General features: G+C 36.9%; 2 protein-coding genes across 4 annotated transcripts in view; both read left to right on the forward strand.

The window, feature by feature from the left end:
- Positions 1 to 3,944, forward strand: part of esyt2b (extended synaptotagmin-like protein 2b) — a 45,942-nt gene extending 41,998 nt beyond the window's left edge. For both annotated transcript variants that reach the window (XM_059326772.1, XM_059326773.1), the window contains 6 exons: positions 634 to 989; positions 1,207 to 1,305; positions 1,570 to 1,701; positions 2,555 to 2,660; positions 2,777 to 2,826; positions 2,936 to 3,944. In XM_059326772.1, coding sequence (XP_059182755.1) covers positions 634 to 989; positions 1,207 to 1,305; positions 1,570 to 1,701; positions 2,555 to 2,660; positions 2,777 to 2,826; positions 2,936 to 2,999 — 807 coding nt within the window. In that variant the 3' untranslated portion in view covers positions 3,000 to 3,944. The remainder of the gene's footprint in view (positions 1 to 633; positions 990 to 1,206; positions 1,306 to 1,569; positions 1,702 to 2,554; positions 2,661 to 2,776; positions 2,827 to 2,935) is intronic.
- Positions 3,945 to 4,908: 964 nt separating this feature from the next.
- On the forward strand, positions 4,909 to 23,069 carry ncapg2 (non-SMC condensin II complex, subunit G2). 2 transcript variants are annotated; one of them, XM_059326470.1, is made up of 27 exons: positions 4,909 to 4,991; positions 5,214 to 5,341; positions 7,022 to 7,201; positions 7,313 to 7,427; positions 7,848 to 8,005; positions 8,117 to 8,251; positions 8,354 to 8,448; positions 9,448 to 9,604; positions 9,711 to 9,803; positions 9,891 to 10,016; positions 10,946 to 11,125; positions 11,430 to 11,582; positions 12,081 to 12,303; positions 12,416 to 12,513; positions 13,701 to 13,871; positions 13,968 to 14,038; positions 14,128 to 14,281; positions 15,028 to 15,201; positions 15,325 to 15,441; positions 16,396 to 16,548; positions 17,736 to 17,835; positions 18,261 to 18,469; positions 19,968 to 20,102; positions 20,245 to 20,348; positions 22,007 to 22,107; positions 22,233 to 22,332; positions 22,454 to 23,069. In XM_059326470.1, the coding sequence occupies exons 2-27, from the start codon at positions 5,264 to 5,266 to the stop codon at positions 22,503 to 22,505; spliced, it is 3,432 nt and encodes a 1,143-aa protein (XP_059182453.1). In that variant the 5' UTR covers positions 4,909 to 4,991; positions 5,214 to 5,263; the 3' UTR covers positions 22,506 to 23,069. The 2 variants fall into 2 exon arrangements, with proteins under 2 accessions (XP_059182453.1, XP_059182454.1); XM_059326471.1 differs by having other exon boundaries at positions 22,236 to 22,332.
- The last annotated feature ends 967 nt before the right edge of the window (positions 23,070 to 24,036 follow it).

Below are 24,036 nucleotides of genomic sequence, written 5' to 3' on the forward strand. Positions count from 1 at the left end.
CATATCAAGACTCATAACGGATATTCAAAGAGGGAAATTGCTTTACAGGCTTATTGACCGTTCTGGAACCAAAAGATAGAAAGATAGATAGCTCCATAAGGACAGATTTGGCTGGACAAACACTCTCAAAAATACCTGAAAGTTTTTAGCAGTATCAGCAGTTTCAAAGGGAGGGATAGATCAGTTTTATAAGTGGGGTTGTATAAGGTATTACCCATAGTCAGTGTATTATCTACACTAGATGTCCCCCTACACAGCAGCATATTGCTTAGCTTCTGTGCCTCCATTTACTTTAGGTAATACACTATTGATGTAGCTATTGATAAGTACCTTTTACAACCCCACTTCAATGAATCCAAACTATTCCTTTAAGACCACTTTTCAAGAAAGGATTAGTCCCTCTGTCCATAGTTTTTTAAACCAGTCACTCTAAGGTGGCATTTAAAACCACCAACCTCACCAAATCCTCTTTAAAATACTCCTTTTTCTGGAGATCAGGTAGATTAAGGAAGGTTTTTTACTTGACAGGAAATTATTTGGGTAAAATTCTTAATCTTGCACAGGATATTATTCCAGTACTTAGCTGAAGCTTTCATTCATTACTCCCAGTAATGTCCTTCTGTCTTTCTTTAGATCCTGTCCCTGGAGAAGCAGGTATCCTCAGACCAACCCTCCTCCGTCCAGGTCAGAAAGTCCAGTGTGCCACAGCCAACCAAACCCCCCACGATCCAGAGACGATCAGTCTCTGATTCCCCGCTGCCTCCCCCCACGCCTCCGCCGCCTATCAACGCCTCCACCCTCACCCTCCAGCACAGGGACGGCGAGCCGTACTCAGCCAGCCCTCTCCGCAGCGTCTCCAACCTCAGCACCTGCATGTCCAGCTCCCAGAAACACCTGCCTCATAAGGAGTCCACGCCCAGCCTGGCCTCGGATATCTCCCTGCCCTTTGCCACTTTGGAGCTTCAGCAAAGGCTTCGACAGCTGCAGAAGTAAATAGCACATATCACACTTCATGTTCTTCAATTTACTTATCTAGTTTAAATTCTGTAGTTGTTCCGTAGCCTCTGATTTTGAGTGCCATCTTTTGGAATATGTTTCTTAATGAATATTTCATCTGACTACCTATCCAGCTATCCATCTGTCCCTGCTGTATAATTTTACTGCCATCTCTGGAAGTGACTCTGACGTACTCTGGTGTGTTTATAGTGGCTCGGCCCCCAGCCAGTACCCCCTGGGCGAGGTCCAACTGACTGTCCGACACAGCTCCCAGAGGAACAAACTCATTGTGGTGGCACACGCCTGCCGGTAACGTCCAAAACTGCCATCACACCCTGCATTTAAAGTTGTTTTCTGAAAAGATATATGGCAGTTTGAAGGTGTTCTCATTTCCAAGGACTTTTTCCAACTTTTTGGCCAGTCTCCATCATTTATTATAATGAGCCATTAGCGTTCCTTCAGTGTTCAGATCCTCCTCTGTGGAGCTACTAACATTTAAACAGACACCAATAACTTAAGCAACATGTGACTGGCAACATGTGAGTGAAACAATTTTGTCCTGTGTGTCCTCAGTAACTTGATAGCCTTCACCAAAGACGGCTCGGATCCCTTCATCCGCCTCTATTTGCTGCCTGACAAGAGCCGGACGGGGAGGAGGAAGACCAGCACAGTGAAGAGGACCCTTAACCCTGTTTATGATCAAACGTGGGTTTAGATATTCGTACTATCTCATGTTCGTGATATAAAAGTTATTTATGAATACCGGATGTGTGCTTTTCACACGTGCCCTGTTCTCTGAAGTTTATAGATTTAATAATAGGCTTAATGTTTGTAGTTATAGCAAAGTGTAGGACTGTAAAGATACTATGTGTAACAATTCATATGTATTAATGCTTTTGTATAAGCAATGGTTAAACAGACTGTAAAATCACTTGAAAACTAAGATCTACCCCAAGATTCTTTGTTGCCTATGAGCTTAAAAGTAGACTTGCAATTTTAAAGTACACAGTTTCTGTGATGTAGCATAATAAAAATAACTTCCACTTTTTGCCCTTTTTAAATATAATAGCCACCCAGACATGATCTACCATATCCAAACCCATATGCCCCCTTTTGCTCCCCTGTCAGCTGTGTAAAATTAGCTGATGAAGTAATTTACAAATGGCAAGCTAGTTAGAAGCCAATAGTCCAAATTAAATCAAAGAACATTACAGAAAGTGATGTTATTCTAAATGTGATTGCAATTGAATGTAATTTATTTCCCAGCATTTTATCAACATGATGCCAGTCAGTCACACTCACTTAATGACAATTATATATAACATATTGTAGAAAACTTTACGTATATATTTTAAAACCTTTAAATGCTTTACAAACAAATACATTTAGAGCCTTATCCAGATGAACGCAGGAAGCCCGTCAAGTTTGCAGATGTGGGACATTTCATCGACCTTTCTTTAAAATAAACGATGAAAACATCAAGAAATGTTGCATATTTATTTAAGGAATCACTCCGTGGTATAAAATCTATATCAAATGTGTGTGTTTGTGTTTGCAGGTTTGAATTTAGTGTATCTATGGTGGAGCTCCACAGGAGAACTCTGGATGTAGCAGTGAAGAACGGAGGGAGCATCCTGTCCAAACACAAAGGGCTTTTGGGGAAGGTAACATCTGTCTGTCATTATGTTGTTATTATTCTCCGGAATTAGAGCTACTTCCACCTACTCCGTATGTTCCCGAAAAACACATTTTCTTTTTTGCTTTTTGCTCAAAATTGCAGGTGCTTGTAGATTTAAGTGGGGAGGATATATCAAAAGGATGGACACAATGGTAAACTTGTATTTTATCTCTATTCTGTGCAGCATTGAGAGATTTCTTTAAGGTATAAACAGACAATTTTAGTGCTTAAATCTATATTTTTTATCATTTTCTCTTGCAGGTATAATCTGAGTGAAGATGGCGTGTCGTCTCAAGGCATAAGAAATGACTCCCTCGTCACATAGTGAAACCGCCTCTCTGCTGTAATATAGTGATCTTGTTAATATGAGGGCACATCATTTTGTTGTATCCATGTACGTTATCATATAGTTTACAGGACATATTTCAGCATGCAGGACATTTTCCAAACATTTCCGATCATTATTTCATCAATGGGAGTTATTGTAACATATTGTAATGCGTTGAAACACACTAACTGCCTTGTCTCAGTGTTTAATGTAAATATCGAGTTGCTAATATGTACGAATTTGCAGGGGTTTTTGTGGCATTATATTTTTCCTGAAGGGAAATTATATTGAAATACGTCAAAATTGTTATTGCTTTCTGTCCAATTTGTTCAAATGTGACTGTTTTGTCTGAGAAAACTCTTACCAAAGGAACAGAAACAATCACAGAAGTAGGCTTAAGTAGCAGTCTTGAATTTAATATTTTTTGTCATGCAGTGTTATTTGATTGTTTACCTCTTATTGTTCTTTATGCTTGATTACAAACATGGAATGCACATATGCAAATGATAAAATGATTGCTTTGTTTATTGTGAGAGGACTTTGTGCAATATAGGATGTTATTGAAGACCTGGGGGGCGTTTTAGGGCTATGAACAAGTGCTGTACACTATGAAGGATACTTGAATAAGAGTTTGATTGATGTTCAAACCAAACACGAGTTAAAAGAACTGAATGATCTGAGCAGAGACAACAGTTATTGTATTTCATGAGCAGGGCTGCCAGAATGTGTTAAGATGACACAGCTATGTTGTGAGGCTTGTACATGTTTTGCCACGCACTCATAACTGTTGGAGGTTTTGAATACTTTTCTTGTTATCTTTCCTGTGCCTTAATAAAAACCTGCTATGTAATTTTTGCCTTCTTAATGTTATTATTTTGAATGATATGATGATATGACGCCTCGTGGGTTTTGAGGAATAAATGGTTTCTCTTGTGAAAATTGCCTGGCTTGTTTTTTTCTGTTCAGTAGCAAAAAATATGAATTATTTCCCCATATAATTTGTTATCAGTAGTGGGAGAAGTACACAGATAGTAACACAGTGTAGAAATGTTTTACAAGTAAAAGTCTTGCACTCAAATTAATATAAAAAAAATAATAGTATAATAATAACAATAATAATAATAATGCATAAGACTTTTTAAATACTCAAAGATGCTTTACAAACTTTCATATATCAAATAAAATAAAGTAGGCTTTAATAACACAAAAAGTAAAAAAAACAACAACAACATAAATCTACTTGAAATACCAAAATAAAAGGATATAAAATAATTCTGCAACAGTCTTAAGAACATAAATATAGAAATTGAAAAAATACAATAAATACATGGAAAAACGTCTAAGAGAAAATACTACATCTTAATCTATGATAATATATCATTTTATTTATTTTGTATCAATAATCAGAATCTGTAATGTAACTAGTAACTATATGTATTGAATAAAGGTAATGGGAGTAGAATATTCCCCTAGGAAAGGTTGTGGAGGAGAGGTGTAAAGTAACATAAAATGGGTTTATTCAAATAAACTTAAGTTACCACTGCACAGAATGAGAGGGTTGATGTTGGAGTGCCCTTTGGCTAAACATTGACTTTAACCTTGCAGCATTATTTCCCCTGAGTATTGAGGTGTAATCGATAGGAAGATTTCCTATATAAAAAAATAAATAAAATCACATGTGCAACGACAGTGATGTTGACCAATGCGCACTGTCCCTGAGAATTCATGAATAAATAAATAAATAAATAAATAAATAAAATATAAGGCCACTGTAAAGAGCTATGGATTTGGTAAAGACACCACACTCAGTAAGATATATGCAGTGATTTGTCGCCATCAAGTGGCAGAATAAGAAAACTACAACTCTACGTCGCGTCAGCGCGCACGCACAACGTCATGACGTGTTTTATCCAAATTTGCGCGGGTTTGCAGTTGGAATGGGAGGTTGTCATCGAGCTATTGTCGGCTCAGAAAACTATACATAAAAAGGTAAACGACGAAGCTTCCAGTTCATATTTTATGCTTTAATGATTACAAGTCATAATACTACAAGTACCAACAGACAGAGTAGCTTTAACGTTCGCAAATTACACATTTAACGCTAACGACAAACGGGCTGCCATATTTGTTTTGATCTTGTCATCCACGTTAAAGCTAAAACAATATGTTAGTCAGCTGTTTTCATTAACGTTGTTTTGTTGTTTATTGCAGGTTTATTGTGAATCTTCTTGTCACTTTAAATTGCTTGGAAAACCGAAAACATGTCAAAGCGAGAGGCGTTTTTAGATGCTGCCTGTAAGGAAAAAGTGGAGGACTTCCTTCGCTATATCCAGCTTCATGTGAGTAACTTCATTGTACCGTAAATATCCAACTTGAAGCCTTCGGAGCCTCCAGAAGTGTCCAGGACGTGTCTCGGGTTTATACATTACTTGTTTAACCCTCTGGAGTCTCCAAAAGCGCCAAAGCATGACTTCTTCATCACATCCAGACTAGAAAACAAAGCAGCTTGGAGCCCTACTGTAAATTTAATTTTTAATTTGATGATGATATACCAAGCAAATCTGAAGACAAGGTCAAATATATTTAGTATAAATTGATAGAACTGGATGTAACCCTCTTAGATGTTATATTTGCAACCTTTGTTCACATTTGCAACATTTTACAAATTCTTTGAGCATGATAGTGTTTTGAAAATAAAAAAAAGATTCAAAATCACATTTTATGTTGGACTAAAGGACTAAAAAAAGACACAAAATTACTATTAAAAATACACAAAATGACTAAAAAAAAACACAAAATAACCAAAATTGTTACCCTAAACAAGACACAAATAAAATGGAGTCACACTAGAATAAAAACCAGAGTTGGATGACTTTATGTTGGTTTTTCTTTGTTTCTTTTTGGTTCAAAATGTTGATCCAGTAAGTCAGAATAAAAAATAATTATTAGGTCATATAGGTGAGGTTGTGCTGAGAAAAAAAACAACCAACATGGCATTTAAACATTTTTTAAGTGGTGTATACAGACAGGATGAAAAGGATTCAAAAATGGACAAAATAGCCCCAGACTCCATGGAGTTAATGAGAGGTTTTGTGTTAAAACGTAGCTAATACTTGAGAAATAGACTAAATGTTGTTACACATCTCAGTATAGCGCTGTATAATAGTAAAAGCAACACAAACTACAGCCTACAAAATGACCATAAAGTTGAATTATCACTTTTTCTTATCAAAAACATTATAAAGTGACTTGTGTTTGACTGCATATCTTGTGAAAAATGCCAATTGTGAACTGTAGGACAGATACAATTTGGGAAATTAGTCATGATAGTTCCTGCAATCACATGTATCTATTCATTGTTTAATTAACTGCCTTGTTTATTTTTTAAATTCAGATTAAATGTCAAAATAGGACACATGTTAACTTACTGACTTTGACAATGAACAAAAACATAAAGTAAGAGGGACTTTACTGTCATAATAAAAATAAAAATAATATATATATAGTGTCATACAGCACATATAGGAATTAAACAGTTTCCCTGCTTCTGGTGCACAACAGGGGATAAAAAAAAGATACAAAACTGACTACAACACAGTTAATTGAAAAACATGTAGTGCAATAATACAAATATAAATACAGGTAGTGTCTGAATAAATGTACACAAAAAAAAGAAGTAAAATCAGTACTGTTGTTTGTTAACAAGAATAAATAAAGAGCAAATAATTAAATAAAGCACAGTAAAGCTATCAACTATTTAAATTTGTCTGCAAAAGTGTGGGATTTTACTTGATAGCATTTTATCAAAAGTAGAAAAGATTTAATTTCTTAAAGTCAAATACTACAGGGAATGAAAAGTCTAACTGTAGTTAGTCATTTAAGGTGTTTTTGTAGCCGTCAGTGTGTCTAACCTATGTATTTTGTGCTGCAAACTGGATTGCTCCAACAGAATTTCATTGTATTACGTGCTATTTCTCTAAAGTTGTTTATGTCACAATCCTATCTGTGTGAATGAGCAGAAGGATAAAACGGAGCCTTTCGATGTGGAGGAGGTGGTGCAGGAGATGGCCAGAGACCAGAGACGGACTCTGTGGGGAAAACTGTCTTCACTCCTTCAGGATGTCCTGCAGGAGTGTCCCCCGGAGCGCTGGGAGGAGGCCAGAGAGGAGGGCATGGAAGTGGAGTCGGCTGCAGACCCTGTGAGTTTAACTTTGATGGCATTGCAGTTTGATATTCTGTTACTGTTAAGATTTGTGTTTATTTTGATACATATTTTTGATAACATCTACTTTCATTTGCTGTTCTTTCAGAAACATGTCATGGCTGTAGTGGAGGGCGTGACACTAGTGGCTACTGTGTCCGTAAAGGTCCTACAAGATGATGATAACTACAGTTCCCTTCTGGAAATTGCCCACAAGATTCATGGTCTGTGTTCTTTCTCTGCTCAACCGATGTGTCTTTAGGTAGATAGTAGGGTTGTCACAATACTAAAATTTTCAGCTCGATACAGATATCGTGAAAATATTAGATACTCGATACCATTTTCGATATCACAAGGATGAAAACAAAGACCCCAAAATTTAACAGAAATATTTTTAATAAAAAGAAAAATGCAACATGTAAAAATGAACAGAACCACAGGTTAAATATTTATAATAAAAACAGTTGTGCAAAAAGAAACTGCAACTATGATAACAAGCTTCAGATACACGATACTTTTGAAAATGAGTATCGTATCCGGATACGACGTTTTAGTATCGATACCTTTTTGAGTATCGATACTTTCATCAACCCTAGTAGATAGTTATTTTTACTTCATAACGATGTTTGTGTCTTTCCCCTCAGATGTTCTGGTGCTGCTGCCGGTCTCGGAGGCACCTTTGCACCGCCATATCCACATGCTGTGCGAGGCCTGGTGGAAGAAAGGGCTGAAGAAGAAAGAACAGTTTGGTCGCACTGCTTTCTTCATCTCTCTGCAGAAGAGCTTCATTCTTAAGAAACCAGTCAGTATATGACCTCAGTTATGAGTCAAATCAATCAATGCTAGGCCTTTTGCTGTGGCCTTTTCAGATTTGTTGGGGAATTTTTAATAACTTTAATACCTTCACTGTTAGGGTACTGAGATCCAAAGAGTCTGGAGTCTCCACGATGTGCTTCTGAATCTGGACTACACATCAGAAGACAACAAGCAGATTATTGACTTGTTGCTTCAATGCTTTTACCGTCCGACTTACATTAGAAACGATGACGTGAGTAGAGTGATATTTAGCTGCTGTGTGTGTTTGTTTTGTTTCTTTTTGTTGTTGTTTGTCTTTGAGCTGTCAGCCTGATGTGTGTGTTTACCGTCACAGGGAAAACGATTCCTGGTGTTCCTTTTCAGCTGGAACGTCCACTTCATCTGTTTAATTCACGGCACCATCAAGAACCAGCTGGAATTTTATAGCAAGTAAGACATTCTGTAGCCAAGTTTATCTAAGTGTGCTCTGATCAGGATTTTTGTGGCCAATCACAGATTGCTGGAAACAGTATTGTCACTGTTAATCACAGATTAAGGATTCTATTTTGAAGCTTTATTTGTAGCATTTTTATTTACTTTATTTTACTGATTCTGATTTGCAGGTGATGAACAGAGAAAGTCAGTGTTAATAAGGAAATATCCTAAACAAATACAATTTAAAAAAAAAAAAACATTCTTGGTACTCAAATCATGATGTGTAACAAGTTAAAAAAATATGTTAACAATAATTAAAACATTTCAAATAATTATTATAGTTAAGTAAAACTGGAGACAAGGTCAAATATATTTAATATAAAATTATAGAACTGAATGTAACCCTTTTATGTTATATTTGCAACATTTGTTCACATTTGCAACATTTCACATTCTTTATTGAGCATGATAGTGTTTTGAAAATAAAAAAAAGATTCAAAATCACATTTTATGTTGGACTAAAGGACTAAAAAAAGACACAAAATGACTAAAACAGACACAAAATGACTATAAAAAGACACAAAATGACTAAAAAAAGACACAAAATAACCAAAATTGTTACCCTAAACAAGACACAAATAAAATAGAGTCACACTAGAATAAAAACCAGAGTTGGATGACAGGATCAAACACAATCACAAGATCAAATTTATGTTGGTTTTTCTTTGTTTCTTTTTGAAACATTTAATCTACTCTAGGGCTTCCAAAACAAACAGCAGCACATGGTTAATTATTATACAGAATGATAACCTTCCTGTGTTATTTGATGACAGGGAAAAGGATGACAATCCTTTTTGAAACACCTTGCAAATGGCAAATTTACTGTCTTTTCTTATACGTATGGTTGAAATTTTTTTAGCGTAAATATTAGCGAATAATGATCGGTGGCTAACGAGGACCGGTGCACCCATAGTTTTATCTTCTTGTTATTTACTACTAATTTGTTGGATGCAGGACCATGACTACTCATATTACGGAGATCTACTTCAGAGCATGGAAAAAGGCAAGCGGGGACTTCCTGGAGCAGATTGAGAACACATGCATTCAGGATTTAATGCAGAATGCAATCCTTCTTCACAGAGCATCTCCTGTGCACGCCAAAGTCCGACAGGTATGTTTATTTACTGCTATAAATATCTCTTCCACAGCATCTTCAGTCATGATGTGCACAGTATGCTGTGTGGGATATTCTTTGATCTTTTTGCTCTTATATGCAGATGGTGAGCTATTTCCACTCACGGAAGGGCTGTCCGAAGGTGGACAAGATGCTCTGTAATCTCTACAAGCCCATCCTGTGGAAATCTTTAAATGTACGGATACACATTTCTAATTGGATTCATGCTTGGTTTTTAGCCATTGTTTCTTGCCTATAATGTATTTCTAATTGATCTTTTCAGGCTTCAAACTTTGAGATTCGTGCAAATGCCACTTTGCTTTTCACTGATGCCTTCCCAGTTCATGACCCAGAGCAGAGCAACAGGAATACAGACGAGGCCATTCAGAAGCAGCTGGACGCAGCGATGGTGAGACTATTCAACTACTGTTTGTTGTGAGGAAACTGAACATATATTAGGTGCATTTTTTTGTGTTTGTTTTCTTAAATGTAGGGGTTTTTTTTTTGGTGCATTAAAATCACAACACACAGATACTGTTCCTAAAGTAACAACAAGAAAATGTCATTTTGTGTATATTTTGGTGCCCCCTATAGACAGAAGTGGTAGTGTTTTCCATTAGTGCCTCTGCTCCATCACTGTCTCTTTTTAGCTGTTTTTTTTCCTTTCTGTTAACTGAACCTGCCCCAATTTAAGCTATAATCACAATATATAATGTGAAAAAAATTCTATTTCCTCAAGAAAAACCTCCTCCTTCTTCCTTTTAACTGGCCCCGGGGGGAAATTGCTTTTGTTACAGTTGCTGCTGTATGAGTAAGACATAGAAATAAGTAAATATGTAGATAATATAATATACAAATGCAACAAGTCTTAGTAAATAGAGACATGTACAAATAGAAATAAAATATATAAATATGGAAATGTAGAATAAATATGAAGTAAATACATATATGTACAAATAAAAATAAAGTAGAAATATGGAAATATAGAATACATTAGAAGTAAATAGAGATATGTAAAAATAGAAAAATAGAATAAAGTTGAAGTAAATAGAGATTTGTACAAATAGAAATATGGAAATATAGAATACATTTGAAGTAAATGGAGATATAAAAATATGTATATACGTAACAACTGTTTAAGTGAAAAATTAAATTATTGCACATTATTTCTATGGAAAGTCCAAATTGTACTGATTAATTCTAAATAAATAATGAATTATGTGGTCGTTAACCAGTTGAACTCCTTGTAGTTGAAAAAAGTTCAAAAATATAATCAAATTTACTATCTGAACATGAACCTCAGTGCCCAAATTACAACCAGCTATCTGTCATCATCAGGCCCTCCTTGATGACCCCCATCCCACTGTGCGCTCTAACGCCACGCTGGGAGTGTGTAAGATCCTGGCCAGGTGCTGGGAGCTCCTCCCTCCTACGGTCATCACAGACTTCCTGAAGAAGCTGTTGATGGAGCTGGCGGCTGACTCCAGCTCCCCTGATGTCCGCTGCTCTGTCTTCAAGGTAGAAAATCCTGTTTTCTCTGTCCTGATGTATATTGTCCTCAAAAATGTCAAGATCCTCTTAGAGAGGATTACCGTTATGAAATCTTATCCAGGAACTAAGCTGAGAGCATGTTTACCAGACTGGCAGTATTAAGTCAAGTTATATTAGAAATGACTATAATTATTCTTGTCTGGAGATTTTGGGATGCCAAATTGTAAGCACTATCGTCACTGCGGCAGACAGAATTAGCAGAATTAGACTGCTTTATTGGCAGTCGAGAGGATATTTAATGACTTGTGGTTTATGTAATCTTTCCCCCCAGTGTCTGACTATTGTCTTGGACAACTGTATCAGCCATCCGCTGTTGGAAAAACTCCTGCCGACTCTCAAACACAGCCTGCACGACAACTCGGAGAAAGTCCGCATAGCTTTCCTTGACATGCTTATCAAGGTCAAGGCAACGCGGGCTGCCAAGGTACTGTATGTGCAGGCTTTCGTTCTGCTTTATATGTTATGAAAAACAAACAGGCTCTTAATAGGGCTGATTTTGTCTTGTATGAGTATCACTGTTTTATTTTGGCTGACATGAATTATAGAGCCGTTTAAAGGACTGTTGGAAATTTTGAAAATCCAGCAATAAATTAATTTTTATTTTAAAGAAAACCGGCCTTTATTCTATTATGAGAAGGTGAAGACATTTTATTTTATTGGCATGACCGGTCTATAAAATACACACAGTAGTTAGATGGATGTAAAACAAACTTCCATGTGCAAAACCAACAAGGAAGTTCACACAAATCAAATATTTGGCAAGCAGCTTCAGCTTCATAAACTTCTGATACTAAATATTTATTTAAGTGCTTGGTACAGATCCAGATGTAAATCAGCCAAATTGCATTGAGACACAATCCACTTTACAAGATGCGAGTTAATGCCAGGTGTGAAAAGAGGTTTGTTGTGTGCCGCTCTCCAGTTTTGGGACGTGTGCAGCATGGACCACCTGCTGGCCCGCCTGGCGATTGATTCACATTCGGTCTCCAAGCGCATTGTCGATCTGCTCTTCAAGTCCTTCTTCCCCGTCAACGAGGCGGAGAGGGAGTGGTGCTGTCGCTGCATCACTCTCATCCAGATGAACCCCATGGCTGCCAGGAAGTTCTACCAGCATGCACACAAACACACAGCCCCCACTAACATCAGTAAGTGCTGTGGGAACAGAGCAGGATTTATGGAATCCTTGTTAAAGACAAAAAATGAAAATATTAAGCATATTGCATTTGCATTACATCCATCCATTGTTTCTTCTTCCAGTAAAGCTGATGTTGGCAATTCGCCGTGTTGTGAACCGCTGCATCCAGGCCGACCTTGACGTGACTGAGATTAATGACAGCAACAAGGAGAACAGCGTAGTAAGACATTTAAGAGTTTTGTGTCTTCTGATCTCCTTCAGGAATGCTTTAAATGACAAAGTGTTCACATCAGTCAGTACATTTACATGACACTTGGAAAAAAACAAAAACGCATTACTGCCTTAATCCGACTATAACTGGACAACTAAAGTGCATTTAAACTGAAAATGCCTGTTTCCCGCCTTTCTCTACTTGTTTATTTTTACATAATAGGTCAACCGAAAATGGGGCCGCTGAAACGAAGCATATCCCTGTTAGTTATTCGATTTTCTCAGTTGCATGTAAACTGGGACAAGGACAGAAGTCCGATTAGACGCAAAAATTGAATTTTAAGCATAGCTTGATTAAACTGTGCATGTGAACGCACTGTGGTCAACATAACTATCTAACAACACAGGCCAGTTTAGGATACCTCTTACCAAATCTCCTTAAATCCACTGAAATCACAGAGCCATTACAGGATGGAACTAATGATCAAATCACGTTATTAAAATAAATAATATACAAACTTCCAAGAATACATTAAAAGAGTACCTAATGCAATTATAACGGTATGAATGAACACTAAAGAATTCATCTTACTTGCTAATTATTTTAGTTTCTAGTGTCTGATGGTTTTGTTCATGGATTGTTCGTGTGTAATGGTGTGAATGTATGTAATTGTTTGTTAAACCGCCTAATTTCTGTATTAATTTGAGTGTGACGAGCTGATTTCATGGTGTCAGCTAATAGGAATCCTTATAAACTATAATTAGTGAAAACATGCCCATAACAATATTTCTAGGTCCAAGGCAACATTTTCAACGTGCTTGTCCTGTCAAACCAAGAAGTCCAAAATGTAAAAAATGTACCATATACACACAAACAGTAAATATAAAGTATACATACTGATATCTTACATTAGGAATGACCTAGTTATTGCAGCAAAGAGTTAAAAGAATATTTATTAGCCAGTCTCAACATCACGAGTGAAAGATTTTTATGGTTGGCATTTTTTATGTCTAACAAAACAAATAATCTGAGATGGACTTAGTTGCAAAGTAAGTGTGTGATTAACTGTCTCGTCTCCAACTTTTGGAAGATTTAGTTCAGTCAATTTAAACCTTTATTGTCTCTAAACCTTAATCAGATAAGATGGAAAAATATGTTTGTTGCATGAGTTGAAACACTGTATATGTGAATCTTAGCTGGCCGAGCCTCTGCTGGGGAAAGACATGGCCGTCGTGTCCGTTCTGCTGGAGGTCGTGGTCATCCTGTGGAGAAGTGTCGAGAAGGCGATGAAACAAAACGAAGAGGCCCAGAAGTACACGTTCGCCAAGTTTGGAAATGTCATCTCCAAGTATTTCCATGCCTTCGAGGTACTTTAACTTCCATGTCTTGCATTGTTTGTATTTTTACTGTCAGGTTTTCTTTTCCATGAGCAAATATTACTGTGAGACTTTCTTGATTTCCAGGATGAGCGATGCACCGTTCCTCTCATGCAGCTGGCCTCATTTATGCCCCCAGCTGCAGTTCCAACATTTAGGTGAGCAATAACGCATCTCCTCGTCTCTCTGTCTCCATCTCTTTCTACTCTTCTGTTTTTACCGTCTCACGTGTCTCTCTTGTCCCCAGCTGTGGCGTCCTGTCCAGACTGCGGAGGATGGACTCAGGAGCCGTGCCAGCGCAGTACAGCCAGCTGTTAGACTGCCTGTGCAGCTGGGGCCAGACTGCTGACATCCTGGAGCTCATCACTGAGTGGCTCACTGAGGCTCTGCCCAAGCAAGGGGTCAGTCAAAACAACACCACAGGGCTTAAGTTATTGTAGGGGTGCGCCATATCGTATCGTTCACGATAATATCGGTATATTTTTTTTATGGTTAAAAAAAATGCATATCATGATATTGGCAACATTCCTACTTCTTGATGTAGTGGCGTAAGGTTAAGAGTCTGTCATCAGTCAGTCAAACCCCGACCCACCTCTCCGTCCTCCAAACACACTGCTGCATTATGCCGTTCGTTAGCCACGAGCTAACATTAACTAACACTTAAAGTTGTTTTAATCACAAAAAGCTACTTACTCTCTGTCGCTAAACACATGCAGCTTTCAAAATAAGAGCACAGTGTGTTAACAGAATCCACCACAGAACTTAGAAGAAGACTTTCAAAATAAGGTGCGCTAGAAAAACATACAAGAACCTTTATTCTCCTTTACAAAATGTCATTAAAATATGCCTCCGAAACCCCTAAATGGTTATTTTTATCATTTGCTCATACTCAACAGTCAAGAGTAATTTTTTTTGTATTTGGCAACTGTTGAGATTTGCACTTCACACTACATTTTACATTTTTATTTAGTATTTCGTAATATTGTCAAGAATATCGTTATCGTAAAAATAGCCTGAAATATCGTGATATTCTTTTAGGGCCATATCGCCCACCCCTAAATTATTGTATTGCTGGATCTTTCAGGTTAATTTTTCAACACACGCCCCTCATTGCTCTTTGTGAAAGTAATTTTCCTTTCAACTTTAGGAAAAGGAGAAGACCGGCCGAAAAGTACGTATCCAGGAGACGGTGGAGGCCAAACCAGAGCTGGCAGTGGCTTACCTGGAGTACCTGTTCAGCCACACTACAACACGGGAGAAAGTCCTGGCTCTTGGTCAGGGACCACTGAAACAGCTCAATAGTGTTCTAGGAAACTGGAGGGTACGTTGGATACCATTCATCAGTATTCGATTTCAACAGCCCTGCTTGAATGCATTTATCTTAAGCATTTATGCAAGAAGTTTTTCTTTGAGATGTGAGTCAGTGTGATTTTTGTCTCAACAGTCGGTGCTGTACACTCACCTGAGCTCCACCACAGAAGATCCTAAAAGTCCCAGTGTGGAGACTGCACTGAAGGTCTTCGTGTACCACGGCCGCCTCGGTGCACATCTGCAACATAGTGTGAGTTTCGCATTTTGCACACATTGCTTTTCTTCTCAGTTTTTACATTAAATATTCAGGGGACAAACTTGTTTGATTCAGTATCGCCTCGTTTTATAATTCACAAAGTTGCAGGATATTTAGTGCATTCACTTTATTAACAGTCGGGGCACACAAGTCACTTTTCCAGAAAAAAATGGCAGGGTGTAATGCTTCTCTTTGTCATATATAATATTTCTCAAAACCTTTTACACTTTTTACTTTTTGGAAAGGCATTGAAAGACATCAATTTGGACTCTGAAAAGTTATTCAGTAATTTTCACAGTTTTTTGACAGCCCACAGACCAAATGAAGTTGAAAATGATAATTAGTTGCTGCCCTACAGTAGGTGTTGAGCAGATTTGTTCTTGCTCAAATTTTCAGTTTATGATTCTCGGTTTTGTGAGCCAGTTACTTACTGGTCCAGAACAGAAGTGCTAAAATTGTTTTTCTGTGTCCAGATATACATTGATTTCCTGTGCAAACTACATTAAAAAGCCTTATCACTACTCCTAATCAGTGCAATAAAAAGACCATAAAAATCCACAGATGACAGCACATGTTTTAAAATAATAAAATGTAATTATTGCACTGGAATAAATGTACTTATTATTATATATGTAATTACAGCAATGCAGTAATTTAATTATTTCACTCCTATGATGATAATAATTGCACTAGTATGAATGTAATTATTGCACTAGAATTAATTTTACTAAAACTAAAATAAATGGAATTTTTGTACTAGAATAAGTGTAATCATTGTGCTAGTTTAAATGTAATTATTTCATTCTATCAGCAGAATAAATGATGAATAAAATTATCATTGCACAAGATCCAGTAGGTGCTTGTTGGAGTTGAGTGTCTACTGGACCAGGGAAAGAGACAAAGAAAGTTCAGAAGTGAAGAAAGTTAAACCCTTTTCTTCTGTCTCAGTCGTCAGAGGGTCGAGACTACCTGCTCTCTCTAGAGCATGTGGCAGCGTGGGTGGCTGAGAGGGTTCTGCCCTTCCTGGATAAACGTACCAACGGTGATGAGGAGGAGGAGTGTTCGGAGAAGTTGTACCCCCTGGCTGCACGGATAACTGAGGTGAGCTCTATTATTACTAATTTAAACATATTGCTTAAAAAAGCCATCTTGCATGTAATCAGTAGAGGACTTTCCACTGGAAAACGCCCACTAAGGATTAACTGAGCCCAAACAAATGTGTGTCGGGCCTGTTCTGAGTATCTGTTGAGCCTTGTCCGATTTATAATTAGTGAAGCTAAAATGACTTGCTGAATATGCTGGGCTGCAGTAAGCACCGGCTTTAAATTTGAGCAAATAGGCAAAATGTGTGTGGTCTCCATTAAAGGGAGATGGGACGCTCAAATGTATGATTTGGGCACACAAGGTGGGGACATTTTCACAACAGAATATTACAGCTGCACATGAGGTAAATTCTCGATTGGTCATTATACATTTCACCACAAAATTAGATGAACCCAGTGTCCTACAGTGCTCTAAGTATAAGACATTTTGAATGTTAGTGATACCTGTTGATGCTGAACATAGTCGTGCAGCCACAATAAGATCTGTGAGGTATTTTTCATGATGTGCATGGATGGATGGAAGTTTCATATTGGAGTGCATCTGTATCTCCTTAAAATGTTTTTTTGTGGTAACATCATTTATGTGAATTGAAAAGTCAGTCCATGGAGGATGCTTTCTCTGCAGGCAAACACGGACTTCTTGCAAATTAAATCTCCTTGTTCATGAATTGCCAGTTTAGATTTTTGTCTCACTCATTTCCACCCTCATACACAGCCTGTACCAAGGCTGTCAGTAAAAAACACACAGTTATGTTGTTATCCAGAACATTAAGTTTTGTGGAGCATTTTTTTGTCGCCTCCTGCTCCCAGGACTTTCAGTTCTGCACGGTAAATTTAGACTCCTCATAGATTTGTCTGCTCCAGGACACACACACACTCATGTACATGTCTCCTCCTGCTCATGCTGCCATAGTGAAATTGGCTTATTTTCTTTATTTGTGCCATTATTCTCCAGCCTGTCACCACTTGACTGCTGTGATCAGATATTGAAAATAACCCTGTTTCAGTGCCCTTCTTATTATGGTCGCGGAGGGGGATCGGCCTCTAAGGGCCACCAGCTCGCTGTAGAAATGAACTAAAATGTTGCCCGCCTCAGACTGTATGCCATCTCTGTTTGTTGTTGATTTTAATCATTCTTTCGGACTGTGAAACATTTTTCTTCATCATGATGATGCATTTTACCAGAGCTTCCTGACAGTTTGCCGAGATGTTTTACTTGTGGGTTTGGGAGACGAGACGTTCAAGGGTCAAATCCTCCACTTGTGTTCGCTCACACTCCTCTCAGGTGAGTGTTTTAAATGTCTCTTTACAATACAGCAAATGACCACTGCATTTATTAATGAAGTTGGAAACTTTCCGTTTGAATTAACAGGAATTTATGGGAATAAATGGGAATTCGCCGGGAACTTACTAAATTGAAGGTTGGCGGGTAACTTAAATGTAGTTGCTACATACATTTTAGCATAATCTTGACTAAAACAACCAGACTTTACTTTTTACTTAATTTTTGAATGGATTCTGGTCGAGGGGATGAGTAATATATATCTCAACATTCATGTTTTTGTTGTTCAATGAAAGAATTGATTGTTCAACAAAATAATTAAAACTTGATAAATTTGTTACAAAAAATGGTAAAATAGTCCTGTTGCATCATGCTTCTTTTCCTGAAATGACATCCTTACAGAAAACATATTTCCTTTGTGTTTCCAGAGACAGGCTACCTGTGTATTCCTGCAGTGCTGCTGATTCTGAAGGAGGTGGCAGACAGCTACGTACCTGAGGACAACAACAACAAGCAGACTCAGGAAAATGAAGAAGACGAAACCGCTGTGGTTCTGAGTGTGGTGGCCAACATCTTCCAGAAGATTATAGAGCTCTTGGCTCGTCGTCTGAAGAAGGAACCAGAGGAGGGAAAACTGGTACAGAGACATTTTAAACCCCAGCATGTTTATTTATTGCTTTTATTTGGTGTATCGCTACCTTTTGTTCTACATAAACTGCACTTGTTTATTTCTTACTTAACTGCCCTGAACTGCTTGGCCTCTAGGTCAAACAGTGTTAGTTTTAGTTCTCTATAACAGACTTTACAGTTGAATTTATTAGTTTATAATCTTTCAAAAACAACTTTCTCCACTATACTTTATTTCTTTTTTATTCTTTTTTTTAGTTGGTTAAAAGTAATATGTTTCCTTTCATCTTTTTTTTATGTTATTACTATTTTATTTTAGTCAGTTTTTCTCAAATAGTAAACACACAAATCATAGTGTTACAAGTCCTGTCGACTTGGTAGAGTGGGTGTCAATTGATCGGAAGGCAGGGGGTTCGATCCCTGACCATGGCAGCCAAGTATCCTTTGGCAAGATACTGAAATCCAAATGGCTCCCGATGTTGCCTTCATCGGTGAATGAATGAATGAATCCAATGGTGGCACTTTGGATAAAAGTGCTATATAAGTGCAGTCCATTTACCATTTACCATATAATAAGAGACAATATGGGGGCAATTAGGGATAATGATTCTTGACCAACATTCCCAATTCATTCCATTTATTCGTTTTTATCCACTTAGTCCAGATTATATTTAACTCCCAAATATTACTAAAGGTTTTTCCGTTCTAGCAGAAGAAGATGAGTCTTTTCTCGAACCGGGCGATATGGACCAAAAGTCATTTCCCAATATATTTAGGCTGAATATTGATATACATTATATATCCCAATATTTTTATCGCAAAGTGAGAGCAAATGTTCATTCAAAGTCAAAGCCAAATATGACATGTCACAAGTAGTTTTATTGAAACGTTTATTTAAGTGAACATAAATACTGTATAACAGGTGTAATTTTTTTAAAATCAAAGCTCCATAAAGTGCACATTTAGATTAAAAAAATCTTAAATGAAAATAGCCGTTGAAATAAAATAGGCCAATCTTTTTCTGAAATAAATATATTTATATGAGAAAAGAATAACAAACATTACAATATGACAAACCCTAGTACAGGCAGCATTTATATATGAAAGGGAAAAAATTATAACTACAACGATATATATGCCATATGGTCTAATTCCATATCATATTTAAAAATATATCTATGTATTTTTTATATCGATCTATCGCCCAGCCCTAGTCCTTTCATCGATATAGTGTCCTATTTTTACAGTCACAACCTTTGAGGTCAGAGATTTCCACACAGAGGTATAAGGATGGTCATTCTCCACCCACTTTACCATAATAGTCTTCCTTGTCAGCATTATAATAGCTTGAACCACTTCCTTGTGTTGTTTAATTGAGTCAGGGACATTTTAAATCAGACTTAAAAGTGGATTTTCTGATACCAGTTGACCTATTGCTACACTGATATTTCATATAATGTATGTTATTTCTTGTGTTAAAATATCTCCATCTTTGTGCCCTGGTTTAGCTGTGTCAGTCAGCCGTCCCAGGCTTGACCAACTTCCTCCTGGTGGCACAGACGTGGGACAAAGCACCTCTCAGCGGGGTCTTTTCTACCCTCTTTGCTGTCATTATCGTGGAGAAGAGACATTTGCTTCAGAAGGTACATACAAACTTCCTGCCAGAGCATTTGTCTTTTGCCAATATCCCACACGTCCCGGCCGTGATAAGCCACTTGACCGATTACGTTCTTGAGCAATTCAATTAAGGGAATGATGAATGCTGCTGTGCTCTCATTTTTAAAGATTACCCGTCCTGAAGAGGTGATCACCCCAGAGTCGCTGGAGGACATGCCTCCTATGTCCAGCACCCTGCTGTCTGTCATCCTCAAATCACCTCCTCTTACCAGGTAAATCCTCTGTCCACTTTCTCTTACTTAGAGTCATTGAAAAAATTATTAGACCACCCTTGTTTTCTCCTTGCTTTCTTGTTCATTTAATGCCCGGTACAACTAAAGGTACATTTGTTTGGACAGATATAATGATAACAACAAAAATAGAGCTGATATCTAGCCATTTTCCATGGTTCTTGATAATGATGTTGGTTATTATAAAAAAAAAAAAAAACATGGAAAATGGATAAATATCAGCTCTTAAATAAAATTAGTTTTTTTTGTTGTTATCATTATATTTGTCCAAACAAATGTACCTGTAGTTGTACCAGGCTTTAAAATGACCAAGAAATTGAAAAAAACAATGGTATGATATTTTTTCCATGACTGTATACTTAAAGCCTACCAGGGCAAAATGAACATGCCCTCAGTCTGCCATTGTGTCTTTTTTCCTTTAGTTTATTTCTTTGGTTCAGAATTTTTGAAGTAGGAGTTACTTATCCATAATAAGAGTATAACCTGCACCTACACCCAGTTTGGAGAAGCAGGCAGGAGCTGAGCTGTGTTCTGCTGTGGACAGGGGCAGCAGCAAAATGTATTTCAGGCACCTAAAAAAATCAATTTCCCTTTAAGTGTACACTATATTTAGAATATTTTCAGTGCTTAACCTTACTGTCAGAAAGACCTTTATGGCGGGGAACTAATGCTGTCATCTATGCTCCGTTCAAAGCAACCAGACTCCTTTCTAACAAAACAGTCATTTTGCCTCGCAGGACACAGAAGTTGCTGGTCTACCGCTGCATCGATTGGCTAGTTTGTTTGTGTTACTATGTGACTTTGGTGTTTTAAAGAGTTAATTTGGATTCACCAAAGTCACAAACTAATACAAACAAGCCAAATGATCATGGCAGTGGCAAAACAGCATCTCCAGTGTTAAAATTACTATTTTTGTCAAAGGAGTCTGGTGGCGCAGAACAGCATTAGTTCCCCTTGTTAAGACTTTAACACGACTGCCTCATCATCAAATATTCTAAATATAGTGTACAATCATACCTATGCTGATGTCTTTTAGTTGGGCCTTTTTTAGGTGGATAAACTATGTTTTGTCGTTGCCTGCATCCACGGCAGCACATTACTTAGCTACTGTGTTGGTACTTCTGCCTGTTTCTTTAAATTGTGGGTGTGCTGACCTGTCAACTACAACCCCACTTCAATAAATTCAAACTACCACTTTAATATGTATTTAATGTAATAAATACAGTCATGCAAAAAATGACCACCCTTTTTCTTCAATTTCTTGTTCATTTTAATGCCTGGTACAACTAAATGTACATTTGTTTTGACAAATATAATGATAACAACAATAATAGCTCATAAGAGTTTAATTTAAGAGCTGACATCTAGACATTTTCCATGGTTTTCTTGATAATAACCAAAATCATTAACAAGAAAACCATGGAAAATGGCTAGATATCAGCTCTTTAATCAAACTCTTATGAGCTATATTTGTTATTATCATTATATTTGTCAAAACAAATGTACCTTTCGTTGTACCAGGCATTAAAATGAACAAGAAAGCAAGGAGAAAAAACGAGGGTGGTCTAATAATGTTTTCCATGACTGTATGTAGTTTAATAGCTGTATTTGTTCTTGAATATTGTTCTTGTTATTTTCAGGGCATTTTTGACAGAAGTCAGCTCATCTTTCGACTCTGAGGCCATCAGTAGTCTGAGCGAACTGACTGCCGTCCTGCACGTCTTGTCGGTCATCAGACACAGTAAGCTTTTGCTACCACGATTTTACATTTGAATTGTAGTTTTGCTAGTCATCAAAAAAGGCATGTCATCCGATCATTTGCTGGTAAACATATATATCACATTTTGCTATTTGTCATACTTTTAGCAGGGAAGTCTAAAGCAGGTTTGAAGAGCACAGCCATGTCTGTCCAGCAGCACCTTCACAAACATGCAGTCTCATCTGTAGACAGCAGAGACGTCCAGAGGTAAGTTGAAGGAAATAAGATATATCTGATGTTTACTGCAGATAAACTGTGCATAAATACATTAATTGATTCTTGGTATATGAGCTCTTATGACTAACCTTCTTATCCCTTCCTGCCACAGGGTTATTTATGAATCTTCTGTGAAGACCTTGAATGAAATTCTGGATTTATAAATCGATCTATTTGATATGCAACAACTGTTTCTCATTTGTATTTCATGAAGCTGAGGGGAGCAGCATAATATCCGCCTTCGCTGTTAGTATTACTGGCTTTCAGTTGCTGGCAGACCAAAACGACACAATTAAATATTTCAACTTCACTGACCAGGCTTTTTAATAAAAAAATAAATATTTAAAAAAATATGGTTTGGATTGAAATCTAATGCTGAGGACAAGTGGCGGTCTGTTACCATGTGTTTCAATATTGGCTCCACTCGTCTCTTATTTTATTACTTGATGGCAGGAATCGCTCAAGTCCCGTCTCTGAGGCTTTGTGCATTGATTAAGTTAAGAAATCTTGATGAGAATACTGCACACTGCAGAAACACGGTTTTTCAGACTGAGTGGTATTTCACTTTTAAAGCTTTCTCTATGCAGCTCTGTGCTCCACTTGTTTTTTTTAACAATTTCCTATAAAATACATATATATTTTCATGTTTCACTGTCTATGTTTATGTATCTGTTGGTCTGTGGGCTTCAGTGTGCTCCTAATAAGAATAAAAACCAACTGTATCAATCAACTTCAACTTGGTGGTTACTTCTTTTCTTGTCTGTACAGTGGATTGCCAAGAAATAACTGTACAAAGTAGCAATAAATCATCCTCTCTCCTCTCTTTATTCTTAAAGGGGAATGGCACACACTTTTGATTGTGTACCCAAGAAATAAAAATTCATAGGTTTTATCTGATTTCTGACTTCAGTAAAGAGCAGAGCAGGTAAAAAATGTTTTTACTGTTCTGGTAAATTACAATTCGATCATTCTTTTTTGAAACAAAATATTTTGGATGGATTTTTCGTCTCTTTTAATGGTTTATGTTTTAGAGTGTCCCAATTTTTGTGGAACTGTGGCTGTAGTATTTCTACTTCATATAAGATAGAAATATTTTTCTGCCACTGGTAATATTTTTTACACCTTTATTTTCTGGCATCTTTGGTTATGACAAGATATTAAATGCACACATGCTCTAAAATCACAAGCAGAGGTTTAAAGACACTATTATGATGTTATATTGAGACTAATGACTGGTTCTTTGTAATTTATTTTATCTTTATCCCTAATAGTATCATAGATAAGCAGTTAGGTAGATAGACGGATCAGTTACATCCAGCAGATGCATGCAACAGAAAGTCATAGTTGTTTAATTGTTTTACATTTCTGTCGAGTTAATAAACTATGACAATTATTGAAAACTTCCTGTATCAGTTTATTGTACAATAAGTGGGCGTGTAATTTATTTAAAACATCTTATTGTACACTTTAATTTAGGTTAGTCTTACTTTTGTGTTATTTTATTTATTTTGTTAAAAACGACTTAGTATTGCAAAAATAATGATTTATATATCAAAATAATGACTTAGTATTGCAATAATTATTATTTGTATCTCAAAAATAATGACTTAATATTGCAAAAATAATTATTTGTATCTCAAAATAATGACTTGGTGTCGCAAAAATAATTATTTGTATCTCAAAATAGTGACTTGG

Source organism: Centropristis striata, chromosome 23 (assembly GCF_030273125.1).
Source record: "Centropristis striata isolate RG_2023a ecotype Rhode Island chromosome 23, C.striata_1.0, whole genome shotgun sequence".
NCBI classification, from domain to species: Eukaryota; Metazoa; Chordata; class Actinopteri; order Perciformes; family Serranidae; genus Centropristis; species Centropristis striata.